This window comes from Pleurodeles waltl, chromosome 6 (genome assembly GCF_031143425.1).
Source record: "Pleurodeles waltl isolate 20211129_DDA chromosome 6, aPleWal1.hap1.20221129, whole genome shotgun sequence".
Lineage (NCBI taxonomy): Eukaryota > Metazoa > Chordata > Amphibia > Caudata > Salamandridae > Pleurodeles > Pleurodeles waltl.
Genome location: NC_090445.1, coordinates 561,716,716 through 561,735,960, shown reverse-complemented (window position 1 = coordinate 561,735,960; position 19,245 = coordinate 561,716,716). Strand labels below are relative to the sequence as shown.

At 44.8% G+C, this 19,245-nt stretch overlaps 1 protein-coding gene across 1 annotated transcript in view; it reads left to right on the top strand.

Moving 5' to 3' along the window:
• LOC138299976 (AMP deaminase 1-like) overlaps positions 1-19,245 on the top strand; it is a 342,156-nt gene that overhangs the window by 313,105 nt on the left and 9,806 nt on the right. The window contains exon 14 of the mRNA XM_069238734.1: positions 2,085-2,195. Within this exon, the coding sequence (XP_069094835.1) occupies positions 2,085-2,195 (111 nt within the window). The remainder of the gene's footprint in view (positions 1-2,084; positions 2,196-19,245) is intronic.

The window sequence follows — 19,245 nt, the reverse complement described above, 5'->3', positions numbered from 1 at the left end:
GCCAATACAAGGAGGTCATGAATTGCAGCATGTCTAATGAATAATAATTAGGCAGGTCATTCTGCTACCCCCTGCAATTTCTTATTTTGTGAATTGACCTATTAGTACATAGGTTGGTTCACAAAATAAAATACTGCTTGCGAAAAGTTGGTACACATTTTGCGACCATTTCTTAAGACCAGTATGTTAGTACAGCTGACCCTTAATTATTACACAAGTGAAAATATATGTTTTTAATGTTTCTTATATCATAGATTACACCTCTAAACAATTAAAAACATTAATACAAAAGTCAGCACACTTTCTAAATGCTGATTTTAATACGACTTACTACAGATGACAAAAGGCCTGATTTAGAGTTTGGCGGATGAAGTTACTTAGGCCCTCATTCTGACCTTGGCGGGCGGCGGAGGCCGCCCGCCAAAGTCCCGCCGTCAGGTTACCGTTCCGCGGTCGAAAGACCGCGGCGGTAATTCTGACTTTCCCGCTGGGCTGGCGGGCGGTCGCCTTCAGACCGCCAGCCAGCCCAGCGGGAAAGAGGCTTCCACGATGAAGCCGGCTCGGAATCGAGCCGGCGGAGTGGAAGCTGTGCGACGGGTGCAGTTGCACCCGTCGCGTATTTCACTGTCTGCGCAGCAGACAGTGAAATACATGTAGGGGCCCTCTTACGGGGGCCCCTGCAATGCCCATGCCAGTGGCATGGGCACTGCAGGGGCCCCCAGGGGCCCCGCGACCCCCCCTACCGCCATCCGGATCTCGGCGGTCCGACCGCCGGGATCTGGATGGCGGTAGGGGGGGGTCGGAATCCCCGCGGCGGTGCAGCAAGCTGCGCCGCCGCGGAGGATTCAATGGGGCGGCGGTACACTGGCGGGACCCCGCCAGTGGTGCCGGTCCGACCGCGGCTTTACCGCCGCGGTCGGAATCCCCATTGGAGCACCGCCGGCCTGTCGGCGGTGCTCCCGCGGTCCTCCGCCCTGGCGGTCAAAGACCGCCAGGGTCAGAATGACCACCTTAGTCACAAACATGACGAATATCCCATTCGCCATATTACAATTCCATTATAGCCTATGGAAATCGTAATACGGCGGACCGGATATCTCTCACTTTTGTGATGGAGTAACCCATCTGCCAAACTATAAACCAGGCCCAAAGTCTCTAATCAGTGACTAAGGGCCTCATTAAGAGTTTGGCAGACGGAAATCTCCATCTGCCAAACTTCCGACAGGATGTCCGCCACTTATGCGGCAACCTCCCCGCCAGAGTCACTAAGAGTCATTAGGAGTTTCGGTGGCAACCTAAATTTTCACCCCCTGGCCTAGCAGGAAACAGACTACAAAATTGTCTCCGGCTCGTAATAGAGCCGGCGGCAATGCTGTAGCCAGCAGGGTGTACCAGTGCTTTTCAGACAGTGAACATTGCAACAGTGCTGGGCAGGGGGGCCCCAGCACTGTCCATGCCAAGTGCATGGGGCCCCTTCACCTGTTCTCTGCCAGCCTTTTCATGGCAGTATTACTGCCATGAAAAGGCTGTCAGAGAACGTGGTTGTAATCTGAAGGACAGTGCTGCTTGCAGCACTGCCCTGGCAGATTTGAATCTCTGCCACTGCAACACTGTCGGGTTCCAAGATCCTGGCAGAGCTGGTGGTTCCCTGGTGGTGAGACTGCCAGGGATGTTATGTGGCAGTCGGACCGCCACCGTGAGTTTGGCATTGGTAAGACCGCTACACTAGTAATGAGGGCCTGAGTGTGTAGGCTTCTGAAGAGACAGGAAGGAAAGCAGCTTGACACTGCATAAAGAAGATGTTTCTGGTAATCAACATCAACCTTTTGACATTAAATACCAGTAATCAGATTCTAACATGCTGGTTCATCCACTGACTTCTCAAAAAGTCAACATGATATGAAATTTGTATATATAAACTAGATTTTCTATACAATTAGAACATGTTTTACTGTGGCCAAAGCACATACGTTCCAATTATAAATCCATCTTGTATGATTTGTGATTCATATATTTTCTCTATGTGATCCGGGGCAATTTAGAAAAGTACTCTTTATGTTTCTATTGTTTTTTATTCTCCACAGGAGCCTCTCATGGAAGAATATGCTATTGCTGCTCAAGTTTTCAAACTCAGCACATGCGATATGTGTGAAATAGCGAGAAACAGTGTCCTTCAGTGTGGGTTATCCTCTGAGGTATGGATGACATTACCCCAAAGTTATTCTTAAGAACAGGTTGTTGGACTAGATGTTCATTAGCTCCCCTTCCGTAACTCAATTCTTAATGTTTGAGCTCTCTACGTTGGTTCTCTCATTCCTCATTTCATTTATTTTAATACATGCTGGCCCATTTAGCTCCAATCCCACCCAGGTGGACCAATGTTCATAAAAGCATGCCCTCTGTCTCCTAATATAATGTTGATGTGATGTTAATGTTAAAAGCTATTTATGAAGGGCAACATTCACCAAAAGGTTACTTGGCACTAGGATTAACCATCACAAGAAAAAAGAAGAAAATATCAAGCAACACATTTTTTATTTCCTGAAAAGGGTGTTGGATGAGATGGTTTTTACTTCTACAGGTAAGGAATTCCATAAACGAGATGCAGTGACCAAAAAGACTGAGAGTAGCTTTTGTGAAGGCGGATTGCCTGAGAAGAAAAACAGAAGACGAGTACAAGCAATGAGATGGAGTATTTTAAAAGCTTTTTTAAGGAATTCATGGACTTGGCTCTTCAGACATTTGTGCATAGTGTAGAGTACTATAAAAGAGGTTCTGCTCTGGATGATAGCGGTTGACGAAAAACGAACGGTACCGGCTACTAGCCCCGTTGCTTGGTTTTGGACAAATTGTTGCCTTTGGAGAAAGTATTTAGAGTTTCTATAATAAAGGGTGTTTCAGTAATCAAGTCTGCTGCCAATCAGGGCAGCAATCATGGGTTTCTTACATTCTTAGACAAGTAGAGGCAGAATGGGATGACAATTATGTATCCATTAGAACCAGGGGTAGACTAGAGTTGAGACCTGATTGTAAATAGTTAACTTGCCATTGAGGCTTATACCAAGACTTTTCACAAATGTTTTAGAAGCTCAAAAAAGATCAAAAGAATCAGGCCACAGAGGAGGTGGACAGAGTAAAGGGTCCCTGCAGCAGACAACAATTTCTGTTTTTTCATATTTATTTTGAGTCGATTATAGTCCATCCATGAAGTAATGTTACATAGGTAGTTTGAAAGAGCAGTATAAGAGTCTCAGGCTCTATTAAGCTGAAAAATGAGTTGAGTATCATCATGGTTAGCATAAAACATACAGTCAACAGAACTAATAAGTTTCATGAGAGGCAGCACATAAATATAAAATAGATCTGGCAAGAGAATAGACCCCTTGAAGGACACCGGTAGAAATGGTAGCAGAACCAGATGTAAAATTGCCTGAGAAGACATTTTGGCACTTATTCTCTAGAAGAGAAGAGAACCATGCCTACAGATTCTCATTAAATCAATACTTTTGTAATCTAGAAAGCAAACTTGCATGGTTCACAGTGTTGAAAGCAAGTAAGTAAGTAAAGAGCTTATATAGCGTACGAATGCCAGGAGGCGTCTTGGCGCTGAGGTCTAAAACTGAAACCATCAGAGCAGAACCTATTTGTCAAGAAAGGCGAAAAGAGGCAGATTGTGAGCTGCTTCCTAAATAGTAGCAACCTAGACTGAACTCTAAGTTGAAAGGGCAGTGCATTCCAGAATTTACTATCAGAGAACGAGAAACCCTACTGCCTCACTGGGCCTAGTTGATTCTCAGGGTAGTCACTGTCGTGGCTGAACTGGACTGGAGATTGGGGTTAGGAAGATGCTAGTAAAACAACTTTTGGAGATAATCAGGGCCTCTATCAATGTTCTGTCAAGGACGGAATTTCAACGTGGTGGGTGTGTTAAGGTTAAAATAATTATCGGTTGGGATTTTAAGCTTAAGGAAGACAGCTTTATGATCTGTCCAAGTTAAAGGCAAGGCAAGTTATTGGTAAAAACTCATCTAGTGTGTGGTTGGCGTAGTGAGTAGGCAAACTTACAATTTGTGTGAGGTTAAAACTGAGCAGACTGTCGACTAGATGGTCGATATCTCTGTTTTCAAGTAGCTCAAGATGAAAATTAAATCTCCCAATATTGTATAATTAGGGGAGACCATGCAGGATTCAATAAAATCCATCAAAGTTTGGATGACCTTTACTCTGGGCTAAGGTGGGTGGTAAATTAGAATGCCATTAAATGCACGGATGTTACTTAATTTCAGATTAAACATAAGGGCTTCACAATCCAGCTGAGTAATGGCCTGGAACACAGCCTTTAGATGGTTGCGATATCTAATTGCTATTCCACCACCATGTTTGTCATGTCGGTCTAATCTAAAAAACATCATACCCTTCGGGAGTGGCAGGTCTAAGTTAGAGTCGGCCCAAGTTTCTGTTAAAAAGTTTGTCGGAGGCCATACGGTTCATAAACTTGGAGAATTCATATCTGTTTTAATCAAAGATCTAGTATTAAGAAGGACACAAGTAAGAAAATCTAAAGTATGATTAGACTTGGAGATTGAAATGGGGGATGCAACAAAATATCACCCTCAAGTAAAAGTAAACGGGCTAAGTCTACTTTAAAAACAAATTAATAATTTGTGCAACAATCAGATTCAGGGTTGGAATCAAAATTGGGAACTTCACAGGACTTAAACCTACCTAAATTGCAGACTTCAATAAGTGGCTCTCTCAAATAAGCCAAGGTAGAAAAATGCCCTGGGGTCCTGGTGCAGGGCCCAGTCTGACTGTAAATGGGTGCAGAAAGACTTACCTTTGGTGGACCTGCGATGCATTCTCTGCACATGCCCCACAATGCTGTCGTTTTTATGGCCAACTTTCATGACCTCTAGGCCGTTAACCAAAATGACGATCTGATTCAACCCAGGTCAGGTGGTTTGATATCTCACTTTCGACTTTCTGATTCAAGTAAGTCTCCACTAAAAAGAGAGTGCCCCCGTAATCATTAAAAGCCCCCAAAAAGTGAGATGTAAATAAAAAGCAGTGATTTTATTTTACAAGAAGAATGCTCAGAGTTGCTCTGACAGACAATCTCATGAGGGAATAGTAGACTTTAAAAAAATAGCAGCAGAGTTATAATATTGAAATTTAGCAGCAAATACAAGTTAATGTGTCAAATGCAATACGTCTAACCGAGTAGCAGCAAGCCATGGACAAGTATAAAAAATATGAAGAAAGCTGTGCTGCTGTTGTTTGTGACTATCTGTAAGTAATCGAGAACAGCTAAAAGAGCTGATTCAGTACTTTTTCTAGGGTGGAAGCCTACAGGAGCATCATCCAGTGGCGGCTCCTCTGCTATGGAGGAGGAGCGCCGCCCCCGCCAGCAGCAGAAGCTGCAAACCTTTCACAACAAAGGGATAATCAACTATATGTATTATCCCTTCAATGTGAAAGAGGTGGGGCCATGGAGTGATGAGCAGTGAGGGGAGTGCACTGTGCACTCCCTCAGTGCTCATGTATGTTTGGCCGGCAGTCTGGGGCCGGCCAAACACAGATGTGCAGTGTGCGCTCTCAAGCCCAGCACAGTCTTGCCAAGCTCGAGAGAGCACACACAGGCTCCCAGTCTGCCTGGGAGCACCCTGGCTGGGACTGGCATCATCTAGTACATTGTTAGTCTCCAGTTGGGTAGACACAGCACTTTCTGTTTTATCTTAGTTCTGATTTTCAGACTACATATATAACTGTACATCACAGCATCTGCGTAAATAGTTGCAAAACTCCGTACAACAGGTCATAAAGAGGTCAGCATTCAGCAAACCTCCTGGACTTTCTCACATATCAGATACAGCCATTTACTCTAAACCAGTGGTTCCAAACCAATTGACTTCTGTGGATCTCCACTTTGTCATTATTGGAATTCTGGGACCCCCCACTGAGTCATTACTGAATGCTGGGTATCTAACCTGTAAATATTTTTTAATTTTCTAAGCAGTCGCTGCATCCCCTAAGGAGGCCTCACGGACCCCCAGGGGTCCCCGGGCCACAGGTTCGGAACCACTGCTCAAAACAAAATATTCTCCTACACATGAAGAAAAGAAAGAAAAAGAAAAACACATAATATGTATGAAGAAAGCATCTCCCTGTATCCCTCCTTCTATTTGGTAAGAAACCAAACTTCTCCACGTTTTTGTGTCCCAAATTTTTTCATCTTCATCTATGTACATAGAATTGCAGCTAATTTCCCTCACATCATGTTTCTTTCTCTGATGTATGTACTCATTCTTCTCAGAGAAGCAAAAAAGGAAATCTGAGTGCAGTATATTACCTCTCAACATAGCGTATATCTTCTTTTCCTTGTTTAAAAAATCTTTCCCACACAGCATCAAATTGCAATAGTCTATCACTGACTTTATATATCAGTTTCCCATACTTTGCTATCTCATGATATCTTCCAGTTGTTTTCAACATATACCTTAACATCACTTTAACCTTTAGTTTTTACAGTGAATTTCAAGTTTTGTTTTTAAAATAAGCTAAGATCTCATTGCCATACCCAAAAATAACATCACTTTAACTCTTTTTTTTGTGATATATCTATTCAAGGCTTGCCCGATACTGCCTGCTCATACCCTATCAAAGCAGAACATGTATATGTGGGTTCGGAGTTCCTGCTTAACATCTGAAAATATTGCTGTTCTGCCATAATAACACACACTCAGGATGCCAGGGCTCAGTGGTTTATTGTCTGCAGGATGGAACTTGGCTGGACACATTGTGGCTCTTTCAAATTGTACAGCACCACAAAGCTTCTGTCTCCTAAAAGGCATCTCAGTAAATTGACTTTTTCCATCTTTTTATAGCTGTAGTGTACCAAGGAACTAAATTGTCTGAGACTGACAACTGTTCCAAGATTATCTATTAAACACCAGAAAAATGTTTGCTCAAAAATCCCCCAAGCTGTACCTAAAGCAGTTTTGGTTGTTACATTACCCTCTACTGATGGCCTTCAGTATTTAGCTTGACTTTCCACGTAAAGTCTTGTGTAGCCTTTGTACTATCTTCTTGGCCTCCGTGGATGTCAATGACTATGTCAACAATTTTGGGTGTTGTAATTGACTGGATTTGAACATTGGTTCCTCTCCAAACTCATCTTCCTGGTCTATGGTTGTTTTCTCTTACCACTGAGTCCCATTATTTCCTTAAATCTTTTGTGGTTGATGGAAGAGGTTGCACCTAGAGACCTGCTCCTTGACGGTCAGCAACGTATCAAAAGAATCTGACATACTGATAGGAATAAACAGGCCTGGTTCTAGAGGGTGGGCCAGGTGGACCACGCCCTCCCACAGGACCCCCCATGGCCCATCCACAGCCATTAACATATGAACAGTTGCCCTTTGTTCTTCTTTTGTGATACTTGTGTAGGGCCTGCAATTGGCGTTTTCTGCTTAATTACCTAACTTTCAGGACTGCAAGCAATGACTGGCCCTTTATATATGTGTAAAATCAACAGGGATGGCTGCTGTTGTTTTCATGCACAAATTAAGAGCCAGGGAATTCTGCAACACTCCCACTACCAAGCAAGAGTTGAGTCGTAAGGACTAGACTTCAGAATATCTAAATAGTATAAAAATACCTGATGTTAACTATTACCCAGTTTGTAGCACTCCATTTACCCACTTTAGAAGGATGGAAGGCTGAGGTAAGAGTGTCTGAACACAACATGAACAAACTAAATGTTGCATTCTGACATCAGCTTAAAAGGAGAACATTCTAGTGATCATTATGCTTAATTAACGTGATTGCCTGTAGTTGAGGATATACACGTAGTGCCCTCTGATCTCTTTACAAATGCAGGGCATTGATTGAAATCCCATTAAGGGCATTTTTTAACATTTCATCTTTATTAGCCTGATAAGATGGGTATCACTCAAATAGACTGATAGCATAGGTATCACTCAGTTCGCTTATAAGGACTAACAGAAATATACATTTTACCAAACACCACATAAATACAAGTTATTGTATATTTGTGTAATAACAAAAACAACAAAGATATCCATGGAAGTTAGTTATAATAGATGTAGTGAAGTCTATATCTATTGTAACTAACTTCCATTGATACCTTTGTTGTCTCATAAGTATTGAAAGGAAAGGAAAAACACACAGGAGGTCATTATGAGTTTGACGGACGGAAAAGGCCATCCGCCAAACTCCCACGGTCAGGTTGCTGCCAGTTTGGCCACCGTCCCGCAGGCCACATTAGGAGTTTCCCACGGGCCCAGCGGGAAACAGCCCACAACATTGACGCCAGCTCATAATTGAGCCAGCTAAAATTCTGCGTGCGTAGGGTGCTACAGTGCGATGGGGCTAGCCTTGCGAACCCCTGCATTGCCCATGCCATGCCAAATGCACCCTGTCTCAGCCAGCCTTTACATGGTGGTGCTCCCGCCATGTAAAAGCTGGAGGAGAGGGGGGTCGTAATCCGGAGGGTCGCCCTGCTTGCAGCGCTGCCATGGTGGATTCAGACCGCCAGCATTGCCAGTCCCTCCTGTAGAGGGAAACTGGCAGTGCTGGCAGTCTGACCGTGGTGCAACTATCACGGTCATAATGTTGAGGTCAGCCCGCCACCAAAGCAGTCAGAGCACCGCTTTGGAGGCAGCAGACCGCCACATGACCCTGGAGGTCTGAAGATCGGCAGGGTCGAAATGAGGCCCATAATCTTTTCAAACAAATACATTAACTATTCCTGAATCATTTACAGAGCAGTGTCCTGGAATACTGCTGTTCATTCAGATTTAGTTAGGGATTTCATATATCTCTATTATGTGTTTTATTTGAGCATCTTTAAGATGGCTTTAAAGTTTTGCACTCTGCACTTACAATACAATTAAATCCTGATGAATTAGGTAAGCAATAGTGATTGAACCAAGTTACATAGGAGACATTAAGGAGTTATCTTTCCATGTCTGCTTAATCGAGGGCATGCAGAAGCAGGATTTACAGTCAGTTTACATAGCAGATGTTAAGTTGAATCCTTTTAATATGCTGTTTTGTGATTGTACATTCAGTCAGTCAAATCTTCTTTTTTCGGTTACCCAAAACAAATAAAAGAAACAGACAATTAAACTTTTAAACAATAACACATATAAAATCACACAAACCTAAAATCATGCATAAGACATATCTCTAAATAATACACAGAGAAACAGCAATGATAAAATGACTAGTTAAAATTGTTATAAGGAACAAGATATATTGTCATTGATCATATAGGCATGTTGATTACAACTCTCATTTGTGTCTAAGTTTTACTGACCTTGTTAAAATACTGGCCACATTAAAACATATAAATTAATTAGACGGCAACTTTAAAAAGGATAAGACATGGTTAACGAGCATAAACTGTTTCCTTCTCTGTAAAGGTAAAATATACTGTTGTCCAAACGAACTATAGTGTTCTCAAAACATCACAAAGTGCATAGTGTCTTGTTCTGAGCAGGAATCACAACTGCAAGGACCTAAATTTACAACTTTGTTCCACCCCTGTGGTTTGGCCAAGTGGCAATGCAGTGAGATTAGTCTGAATCTTGTTAATAAATAATGATGATGAGGATTTGTAACCGCCGTGAGATAGGGTTCTATTAACATATTTCATTTCAGTGTAATACAGGCTCACACTGAGGGTTTACACATCTCCCTACCTTCTCTCTGTGCATGGGCTGCAGATATGAAGTGTCTCTTAACCCATACCAAATCCTACAGCACAGTCCTTTCTGGGGTCATGTATAGATCGTGACGTCCCAGTTTCGCAAATGAGGCTTTGATATAACTAAGCCAAGGAACACTACCCACTCTCTCAAGTGATATGCAATCTTTCAATACGGTTGGGTTCAATTGCAAGTCTGGATTTAGCCATATCGCAATCCATTTTAGTGAAGGTCGGAGTGTTACTAGATCTGAAATATAACCCAATCATAGTTCTTCATGGACAATGTAAAAGGCTTAGATTGGTGGACTGATAATAAGCAACTCATAAATTTGTTTTCCACAACTTGTAATTCATTGGCCTCCTTATAACACCTGATTTCACATCTATAACTATCCATGGAAATACATTTGGATTAGTAGAATTTGCCCAGAGCCTTAACTGGCTTTGCTCCCAAGCGACAAGCAAAATCAAAGACAGAGGCAACCGCTCTGGCCATTGCATTCCTTTTAGCTCTCACCAAAGGGGCCCTGGAACCCTTGTCATCAAACAGGACCCCAAGATATGAGACGGTATTCACTCTGATGATATCCCTATCCTCCAAGATACATTTTCTACGGCCCTTATTTCTGTGAAATATAACTATTATGTGAAATGTAATATACTTTGTACTCAGGTCATTCATAAAGCTAATAAAAGATTTAAGAAGTTGCTGGAGTCCCATGGCTGTCCTTGCTAGCAACACTGCGTCATCAGCATATAAAAGTGCTGGGATTAACTGAGATCCAGCCCGAGAATATCTTCACAAGTTGTGTTTAAAGTTGAGCCCAAATTGTTTTTATACAGAGTAAACAGCAGTGGGGTTAAAATGCAACCCATTTTTACACCAGATGCAGTTCAAAATGAGAAGATAAACTCCTGAACTGATGATATCTAACTACCACAGACAAGTCTTTATGTAGCTTGTTCAAAAAGTTCACTATTTGTCTATCAACCCCCATGTTAAGGAGAATTAACCTCAATTTGCTTCTGTTGAGTCTGTCAAAAGCTGACAACAAATCCATAAAGGCTAGATGTAACGAGCCCCCTTCGGCGACTGTCTATCTCCCGATAATCATCAGAAGATTCAGATATTTGTCTACTGTGCTCCTCCTGGACCTGAAGCCATACTGCAGGTTGGACACACTATTTTGTCAGCCAGCCATGTGCTTAACCTAGTGAGAATAACCTGTCCCATGACCTTAACCACTGAAATATGTTAACCTCAATCTTTGAGTGATATGGGCTGTAGGAGGCTGGACTGGCTTGTAGTGAGTACCTAGGGGTACTTGCACCTTGCACCAGGCCCAGTTATCCCTTATTAGTGTATAGGGTGTCTAGCAGCTTAGGCTGATAGATAATGGTAGCTTAGCAGAGCAGCTTAGGCTGAACTAGGAGACGTGTGAAGCTACTACAGTACCACTTAGTGTCATATGCACAATATCATAAGAAAACACAATACACAGTTATACTAAAAATAAAGGTACTTTATTTTTATGACAATATGCCAAAGTATCTTAGAGTGTACCCTCAGTGAGAGGATAGGAAATATACACAAGATATATATACACAATAGCAAAAATATGCAGTATAGTCTTAGAAAACAGTGCAAACAATGTATAGTTACAATAGGATGCAATGGGGAAACATAGGGATAGGGGCAACACAAACCATATACTCCAAAAGTGGAATGCGAACCACAAATGGACCCCAAACCTATGTGACCTTGTAGAGGGTCGCTGGGACTATTAGAAAATAGTGAGAGTTAGAAAAATAACCCTCCCCAAGACCCTGAAAAGTGAGTGCAAAGTGCACTAAAGTTCCCCTAAGGACAAAGTAGTCGTATTAGAGGAATAATGCAGGAAAGACACAAATCAGCAATGCAACAACTGTGGATTTCCAATCTAGGGTACCTGTGGAACAAGGGGACCAAGTCCAAAAGTCACAAGCAAGTCGGAGATGGGCAGATGCCCAGGAAATTCCAGCTGTGGGTGCAAAGAAGCTTCTACTGGACAGAAGAAGCTGAGGTTTCTGCAGGAACGAAAAGGGCTAGAGACTTCCCCTTTGGTGGACGGATCCCGCTCGCATTGGAGAGTCGTGCAGAAGTGATTTCTCGCTGAAAGGACGCCAACAAGCCTTGCTAGTTGCAAATCGTGCGTTTGGCGTTTTTGGACGCTGCTGGGGCCCAGGAGGGACCAGGAGGTCGCAAATTGGACCTGAAGAGAGAGGGGATGTCGAGCAAGACAAAGAGCCCTCACTGAAGCAGGTAGCACCCGGAGAAGTGCCAGAAACAGGCACTACGAGGATGCGTGAAACTGTGCTCGCCGAAGTTGCACAAAGGAGTCCCACGTCGCCGGAGACCAACTTAGAAAGTCGTGCAATGCAGGTTAGAGTGCCGTGGACCCAGGCTTGGCTGTGCACAAAGGATTTCCGCCGGAAGTGCACAGGGGCCGGAGTAGCTGCAAAGTTGCGGTTCCCAGCAATGCAGCCCAGCGAGGTGAGGCAAGGACTTACCTCCACCAAACTTGGACTGAAGAGTCACTGGACTGTGGGGGTCACTTGGACAGAGTCTCTGGATTCGAGGGACCTCGCTCGTCGTGCTGAGAGGAGACCCAAGGGACCGGTAATGCAGCTTTTTGGTGCCTGCGGTTGCAGGGGGAAGATTCCGTCGACCCACGGGAGATTTCTTCGGAGCTTCTGGTGCAGAGAGGAGGCAGGCTACCCCCACAGCATGCACAAGCAGGAAAACAGTCGAGAAGGCGGCAGGATCAGCGTTACAGAGTTGCAGTAGTCGTCTTTGCTACTATGTTGCAGGTTTGCAGGCTTCCAGCGCGGTCAGCAGTCGATTCCTTATCAGAAGGTGAAGAGAGAGATGCAGAGGAACTCGGCTGAGCTCATGCATTCGTTATCTAAAGTTTCCCCAGAGACAGAGACCCTAAATAGCCAGAAAAGAGGGTTTGGCTACCTAGGAGAGAGGATAGGCTACTAACACCCGAAGGAGCCTATCAGCAGGAGTCTCTGACGTCATCTGGTGGCACTGGCCACTCAGAGCAGTCCAGTGTGCCAGCAGCACCTCTGTTTCCAAGATGGCAGAGGTCTGGAGCACACTGGAGGAGCTCTGGACACCTCCCAGGGGAGGTGCAGGTCAGGGGAGTGGTCACTCCCCTTTCCTTTGTCCAGTTTCGCGCCAGAGCAGGGGCTAAGGGGTCCCTGAACCGGTGTAGACTGGCTTATGCAGAATTGGGCACATCTGTGCCCAAGAAAGCATTTCCAGAGGCTGGGGGAGGCTACTCCTCCCCTGCCTTCACACCATTTTCCAAAGGGAGAGGGTGTCACACCCTCTCTCAGAGGAAGTTCTTTGTTCTGCCATCCTGGGCCAGGCCTGGCTGGACCCCAGGAGGGCAGCTGTCTGTCTGAGGGGTTGGCAGCAGCAGCAGCTGCAGTGAAACCCCAGGAAGGGCAGTTTGGCAGTACCAGGGTCTGTGCTACAGACCACTGGGATCATGGGATTGTGCCAACTATGCCAGGATGGCATAGAGGGGGCAATTCCATGATCATAGACATGTTACATGGCCATATTCGGAGTTACCATTGTGAAGCTACATATAGGTAGTGACCTATATGTAGTGCACACGTGTAATGGTGTCCCCGCACTCACAAAGTTCAGGGAATTGGCTCTGAACAATGTGGGGGCACCTTGGCTAGTGCCAGGGTGCCCTCACACTAAGTAACTTTGCACCTAACCTTTACCAGGTAAAGGTTAGACATATAGGTGACTTATAAGTTACTTAAGTGCAGTGTAAAATGGCTGTGAAATAACGTGGACGTTATTTCACTCAGGCTGCAGTGGCAGGCCTGTGTAAGGATTGTCAGAGCTCCCTATGGGTGGCAAAAGAAATGCTGCAGCCCATAGGGATCTCCTGGAACCCCAATACCCTGGGTACCTCAGTACCATATACTAGTGAATTATAAGGGTGTTCCAGTAAGCCAATGTAAATTGGTAAAAATGGTCACTAGCCTGTTAGTGACAATTTGGAAAGAAATGAGAGAGCATAACCACTGAGGTTCTGATTAGCAGAGCCTCAGTGAGACAGTTAGTCACTACACAGGTAACACATTCAGGCACACTTATGAGCACTGGGGCCCTGGGTTACCAGGGTCCCAGTGACCCATACATATAGGCCACAACCTTATGAGCACTGGGGTCCTGACTAGCAGGGTCCCAGTGACACATAACAAACATACTGAAAACATAGTGTTTTCACTATGAGCACTGGGGCCTAGCCATCAGGATCCCAGTGAGACAGTGAAAACTGTGACAAACATCCTGACATACACTCACAAACAGGCCAAAAGTGGGGGTAACAAGGCTAGAAAGAGGCTACTTTCTCACACAACCCCCCCCCCCAAACGAAGGACAATAAGGCTAACCTTGGCCAGTTGAGACTTTATTGTCTAAGTGGTGATAAGTAGAGAGTAGCTCTGCAATAGACTGGTTACTCCCTTTATCATCCACTATATGGTTACTTCCCTGTGGGGATGTAAACCACCCTGTTGGAAGTTTTTTAGCTAAGCAACAATGTGAAGATGTATTTTCAGAGTTTCTATCAGTAAGTTTTAGTTTAGAGCAGTGGGAATTGTCCACTGAACCTATTTGTAGTGATGGAAATGCCAGACAGGGATGCTGTCTCAGAAAAGCCATAGCTGGGCAAAAACTTTGTCCATATGGCTGGAAGAGAGAACAGGGATGCTGTTTCTCTTGGGTTGGAGCAGGGCAGGGATGCTGTCCTATCAGCTCCACACTAGGGCAGGGATGCTGTCCTAAGTGTTGTGAGGCAGTGCAGAGTTTCTGCACTAAAGTTTCTCTGGGAGGGTTGGAGGGATGCTCCATGTTAACTAAAATGGTGCTCTTTTTCTCACCAATGTTAGTTATCCCACAGAGAGGTACTTCCACCTCAGGGAGTACAGTTTTGCCAACTGATGATTCCCTTGGAACAGGTGCCACCCCAGGAGAGGTTTCTCCCACCACAGGAATGGTATCCTGAATGGTAGGGTGGTTAGGGGATACTGTGATACCCTTTTTACCTGTTGATGGAGAGGGTTCCTGAGTTTTCAGGCCTTCTCTCCTTTGCTTTTTCATTTCAGTAGAAATGAGAGGGAACAATTCCTCAGGGATGCCCAGCATGGCTGCATGGGCATAAAACTCTACATCAGCCCAACCTGAGGCCTCTAGGTCATTACCTAAGAGACAGTCTACAGGTAAGCTAGGTGATACCACCACCTGCTTAGGGCCAGTAACTCCACCCCAACTAAACTGAATTATAGCTAAGGGAAGAAACTTAGTGGAGTTATGGACATCAATAATCTTATACTGTTGTCCAATGATGTGTTGATCAGGGTGCACTAGGTTTTCAGTCACCAAAGTGAAACTGGCACCTGTGTCCCTGTAGGCCAAGGCCTCAACACCATTTATTGAAACTGTCTGCCTGTACTTATCCATTGTAAGGGGACAAGCAGCCAGTGTGGCAAGGCCAATGCCACTAGGTGTGACAGAAACTGTCTTGGGACTGACTACCCCAGTTTCTATGATGGACCCATAAGTGAACCCAACTACACCCTTTGTTTGACTGTTGCCAGCAGTCCCACCACTAGTACCACTACTGCTAGGGGCACTAGAGCTTGATGTATTAGTGGTGGTAGGCTCAGGGGGTTTACCTGGACAGGACTTATCCCCTGGCCTATGGCCTCTATTTTTACACACAAAGCACCAAGGCTTTTTAATGTGTGCAGGTTGGGAAGAAGAGGAAGAATTTGTTTTATCCCCACCCTCTGAAGAGTGTTTAAGATTTGAAGTGGGATCTTTGGTTTTACCCTTATCCCCATGCTTATCTTGAGATTTTTCACCATCTCTCTTCTTATTGCCATCTTTGTCACCCCCTGTATGAACTTTTCTGTTCACCCTTGTTCTGCCCATTTGTCTGCCTTCTTTCCCAATTCTTGGGGAGAGGTCAGATCAGAGTCTACCAGGTACTGGTGCAACAAATCAGACACACAATTATTAAGTATATGCTCTCTCAGGATTGTGTTATACAGGCTTTCATAATCAGTAACTTTACTGCCATGTAACCACCCCTCCAAGGCCTTCACTGAATGGTCAATGAAATCAACCCAGTCTTGTGAAGACTCCTTTTTGGTCTCTCTGAACTTTATCCTGTACTGTTCAGTGGTTAAGCCATAACCATCCAGGAGTGCATTCTTAAGAACTGTAAAATTATTGGCATCATTTTCTTTCACAGTAAGGAGCCTATCCCTACCTTTTCCACTAAATGATAGCCATAGGATAGCAGCCCACTGCCTTTGAGGGACATCCTGTACAACACAGGCCCTCTCAAGTGCAGCAAACCACTTGTTAATGTCATCCCCCTCCTTATAAGGGGGAACTATCTTGTGCAGATTCCTGGAATCATGCTCTTTTGCAGGATGACTATGGGGAATACTGCTGCTGCCACCATGGGTATCTAAACCCAACTTCTGTCTTTCCTTCTCTAATTCAAAAGACTGTCTATCCAAATCCAGCTGTTGCTTTTTAAGCTTCAGTCTGGTTTGTTCCACCCTCAACTTATTGAGTTCCCTCTCTAACATTCTGTCATCAGGGTTGGTGGGAGGGACATTTCTAGAAACAGAGCTATGATGGGAATGAACAGAAGGAGACCTGTCCCTTACAGAAGCCACCCTAACAGCTTGGTTAACAGAAACATTACTACCAGTATGGTGAGAATAAATGCTTTTGCTATGATGTGAGACAACACTATTTATATGGTGTGGCTCATCATCATTACCAACTATGCTAGACTGTCTAGTAATGGGCAGGCTAGGAAGTTTCTTTCCTGAATCTTTTCCTGGGGGAGTCCCTGAATCAGATTGAGAACTATTAGGTACTTTTTCAACAGATGAGGCACCTATGGCCTTATCCTGTTCTCTAAGCATGTTAAGTAACAGTTCCAAGGAAGGATTCTTCCCTACACTCAAAGCTCTCTCTATACAGAGACTCCTTGCTCTTTTCCAGCTAAGGTTGTCATATGCAAGTTTGGACAGATCAACATTTTGGCCTGTGCCAGACATTTTTTAGAGAGAGTTAAAGTGATAGAAAAAGAGAAAAAAGTTTTCAGAACTTTTTGGAAAGACAGAAAAAAACTTTTTAAACTTTTAAGAATTTTTTGAAAGTTTAGAAGTACTTTTCAGCACTTAGAAAAGAGTGAAAAGAGAAAATGCAAAACTTTTTGGCTATGTGTATATACACTGACCTTGTTTTGTATATTTTTCTCTTATGAAAAGTACAATGACAAGAGTGGTAAGTAGTCTCAAGCACTTATCCCACCACTGCACAACCAATGTAGGAGGCTGGACTGGCTTGTAGTGAGTACCTAGGGGTACTTTCACCTTGCACCAGGCCCAGTTATCCCTTATTAGTGTATAGGGTGTCTAGCAGCTTAGGCTGATAGATAATGGTAGCTTAGCAGAGCAGCTTAGGCTGAACTAGGAGACGTGTGAAGCTACTACAGTACCACTTAGTGTCATATGCACAATATCATAAGAAAACACAATACACAGTTATACTAAAAATAAAGGTACTTTATTTTTATGACAATATGCCAAAGTATCTTAGAGTGTACCCTCAGTGAGAGGATAGGAAATATACACAAGATATATATACACAATAGCAAAAATATGCAGTATAGTCTTAGAAAACAGTGCAAACAATGTATAGTTACAATAGGATGCAATGGGGAAACATAGGGATAGGGGCAACACAAACCATATACTCCAAAAGTGGAATGCGAACCACGAATGGACCCCAAACCTATGTGACCTTGTAGAGGGTCGCTGGGACTATTAGAAAATAGTGAGAGTTAGAAAAATAACCCTCCCCAAGACCCTGAAAAGTGAGTGCAAAGTGCACTAAAGTTCCCCTAAGGACAAAGTAGTCGTATTAGAGGAATAATGCAGGAAAGACACAAACCAGCAATGCAACAACTGTGGATTTCCAATCTAGGGTACCTGTGGAACAAGGGGACCAAGTCCAAAAGTCACAAGCAAGTCGGAGATGGGCAGATGCCCAGGAAATGCCAGCTGCGGGTGCAAAGAAGCTTCTACTGGACAGAAGAAGCTGAGGTTTCTGCAGGAACAAAAAGGGCTAGAGACTTTCCCTTTGGTGGACGGATCCCTCTCGCCTTGGAGAGTCGTGCAGAAGTGTTTTCCCGCTGAAAGGACGCCAACAAGCCTTGCTAGTTGCAAATCGTGCGTTTGGCGTTTTTGGACGCTGCTGGGGCCCAGGAGGGACCAGGAGGTCGCAAATTGGACCAGAAGAGAGAAGGGACGTCGAGCAAGACAAAGAGCCCTCACTGAAGCAGGTAGCACCCGGAGAAGTGCCAGAAACAGGCACTACAAGGATGCGTGAAACAGTGCTCGCCGAAGTTGCACAAAGGAGTCCCACGTCGCCGGAGACCAACTTAGAAAGTCGTGCAATGCAGGTTAGAGTGCCGTGGACCCAGGCTTGGCTGTGCACAAAGGATTTCCGCCGGAAGTGCACAGGGGCCGGAGTAGCTGCAAAGTCGCGGTTCCCAGCAATGCAGCCCAGCGAGGTGAGGCAAGGACTTACCTCCACCAAACTTGGACTGAAGAGTCACTGGACTGTGGGGGTCACTTGGACAGAGTTGCTGGATTCGAGGGACCTCGCTCGTCGTGCTGAGAGGAGACCCAAGGGACTGGTAATGCAGCTTTTTGGTGCCTGCGGTTGCAGGGGGAAGATTCCGTCGACCCACGGGAGATTTCTTCGGAGCTTCTGGTGCAGAGAGGAGGCAGGCTACCCCCACAGCATGCACAAGCAGGAAAACAGTCGAGAAGGCGGCAGGATCAGCGTTACAGAGTTGCAGTAGTCGTCTTTGCTACTATGTTGCAGGTTTGCAGGCTTCCAGCGCGGTCAGCAGTTGATTCCTTATCAGAAGGTGAAGAGAGAGATGCAGAGGAACTCGGCTGAGCTCATGCATTCGTTATCTAAAGTTTCCCCAGAGACAGAGACCCTAAATAGCCAGAAAAGAGGGTTTGGCTACCTAGGAGAGAGGATAGGCTACTAACACCTGAAGGAGCCTATCAGCAGGAGTCTCTGACGTCACCTGGTGGCACTGGCCACTCAGAGCAGTCCAGTGTGCCAGCAGCACCTCTGTTTCCAAGATGGCAGAGGTCTGGAGCACACTGGAGGAGCTCTGGACACCTCCCAGGGGAGGTGCAGGTCAGGGGAGTGGTCACTCCCCTTTCCTTTGTCCAGTTTCGCGCCAGAGCAGGGGCTAAGGGGTCCCTGAACCGGTGTAGACTGGCTTATGCAGAATTGGGCACATCTGTGCCCAAGAAAGCATTTCCAGAGGCTGGGGGAGGCTACTCCTCCCCTGCCTTCACACCATTTTACAAAGGGAGAGGGT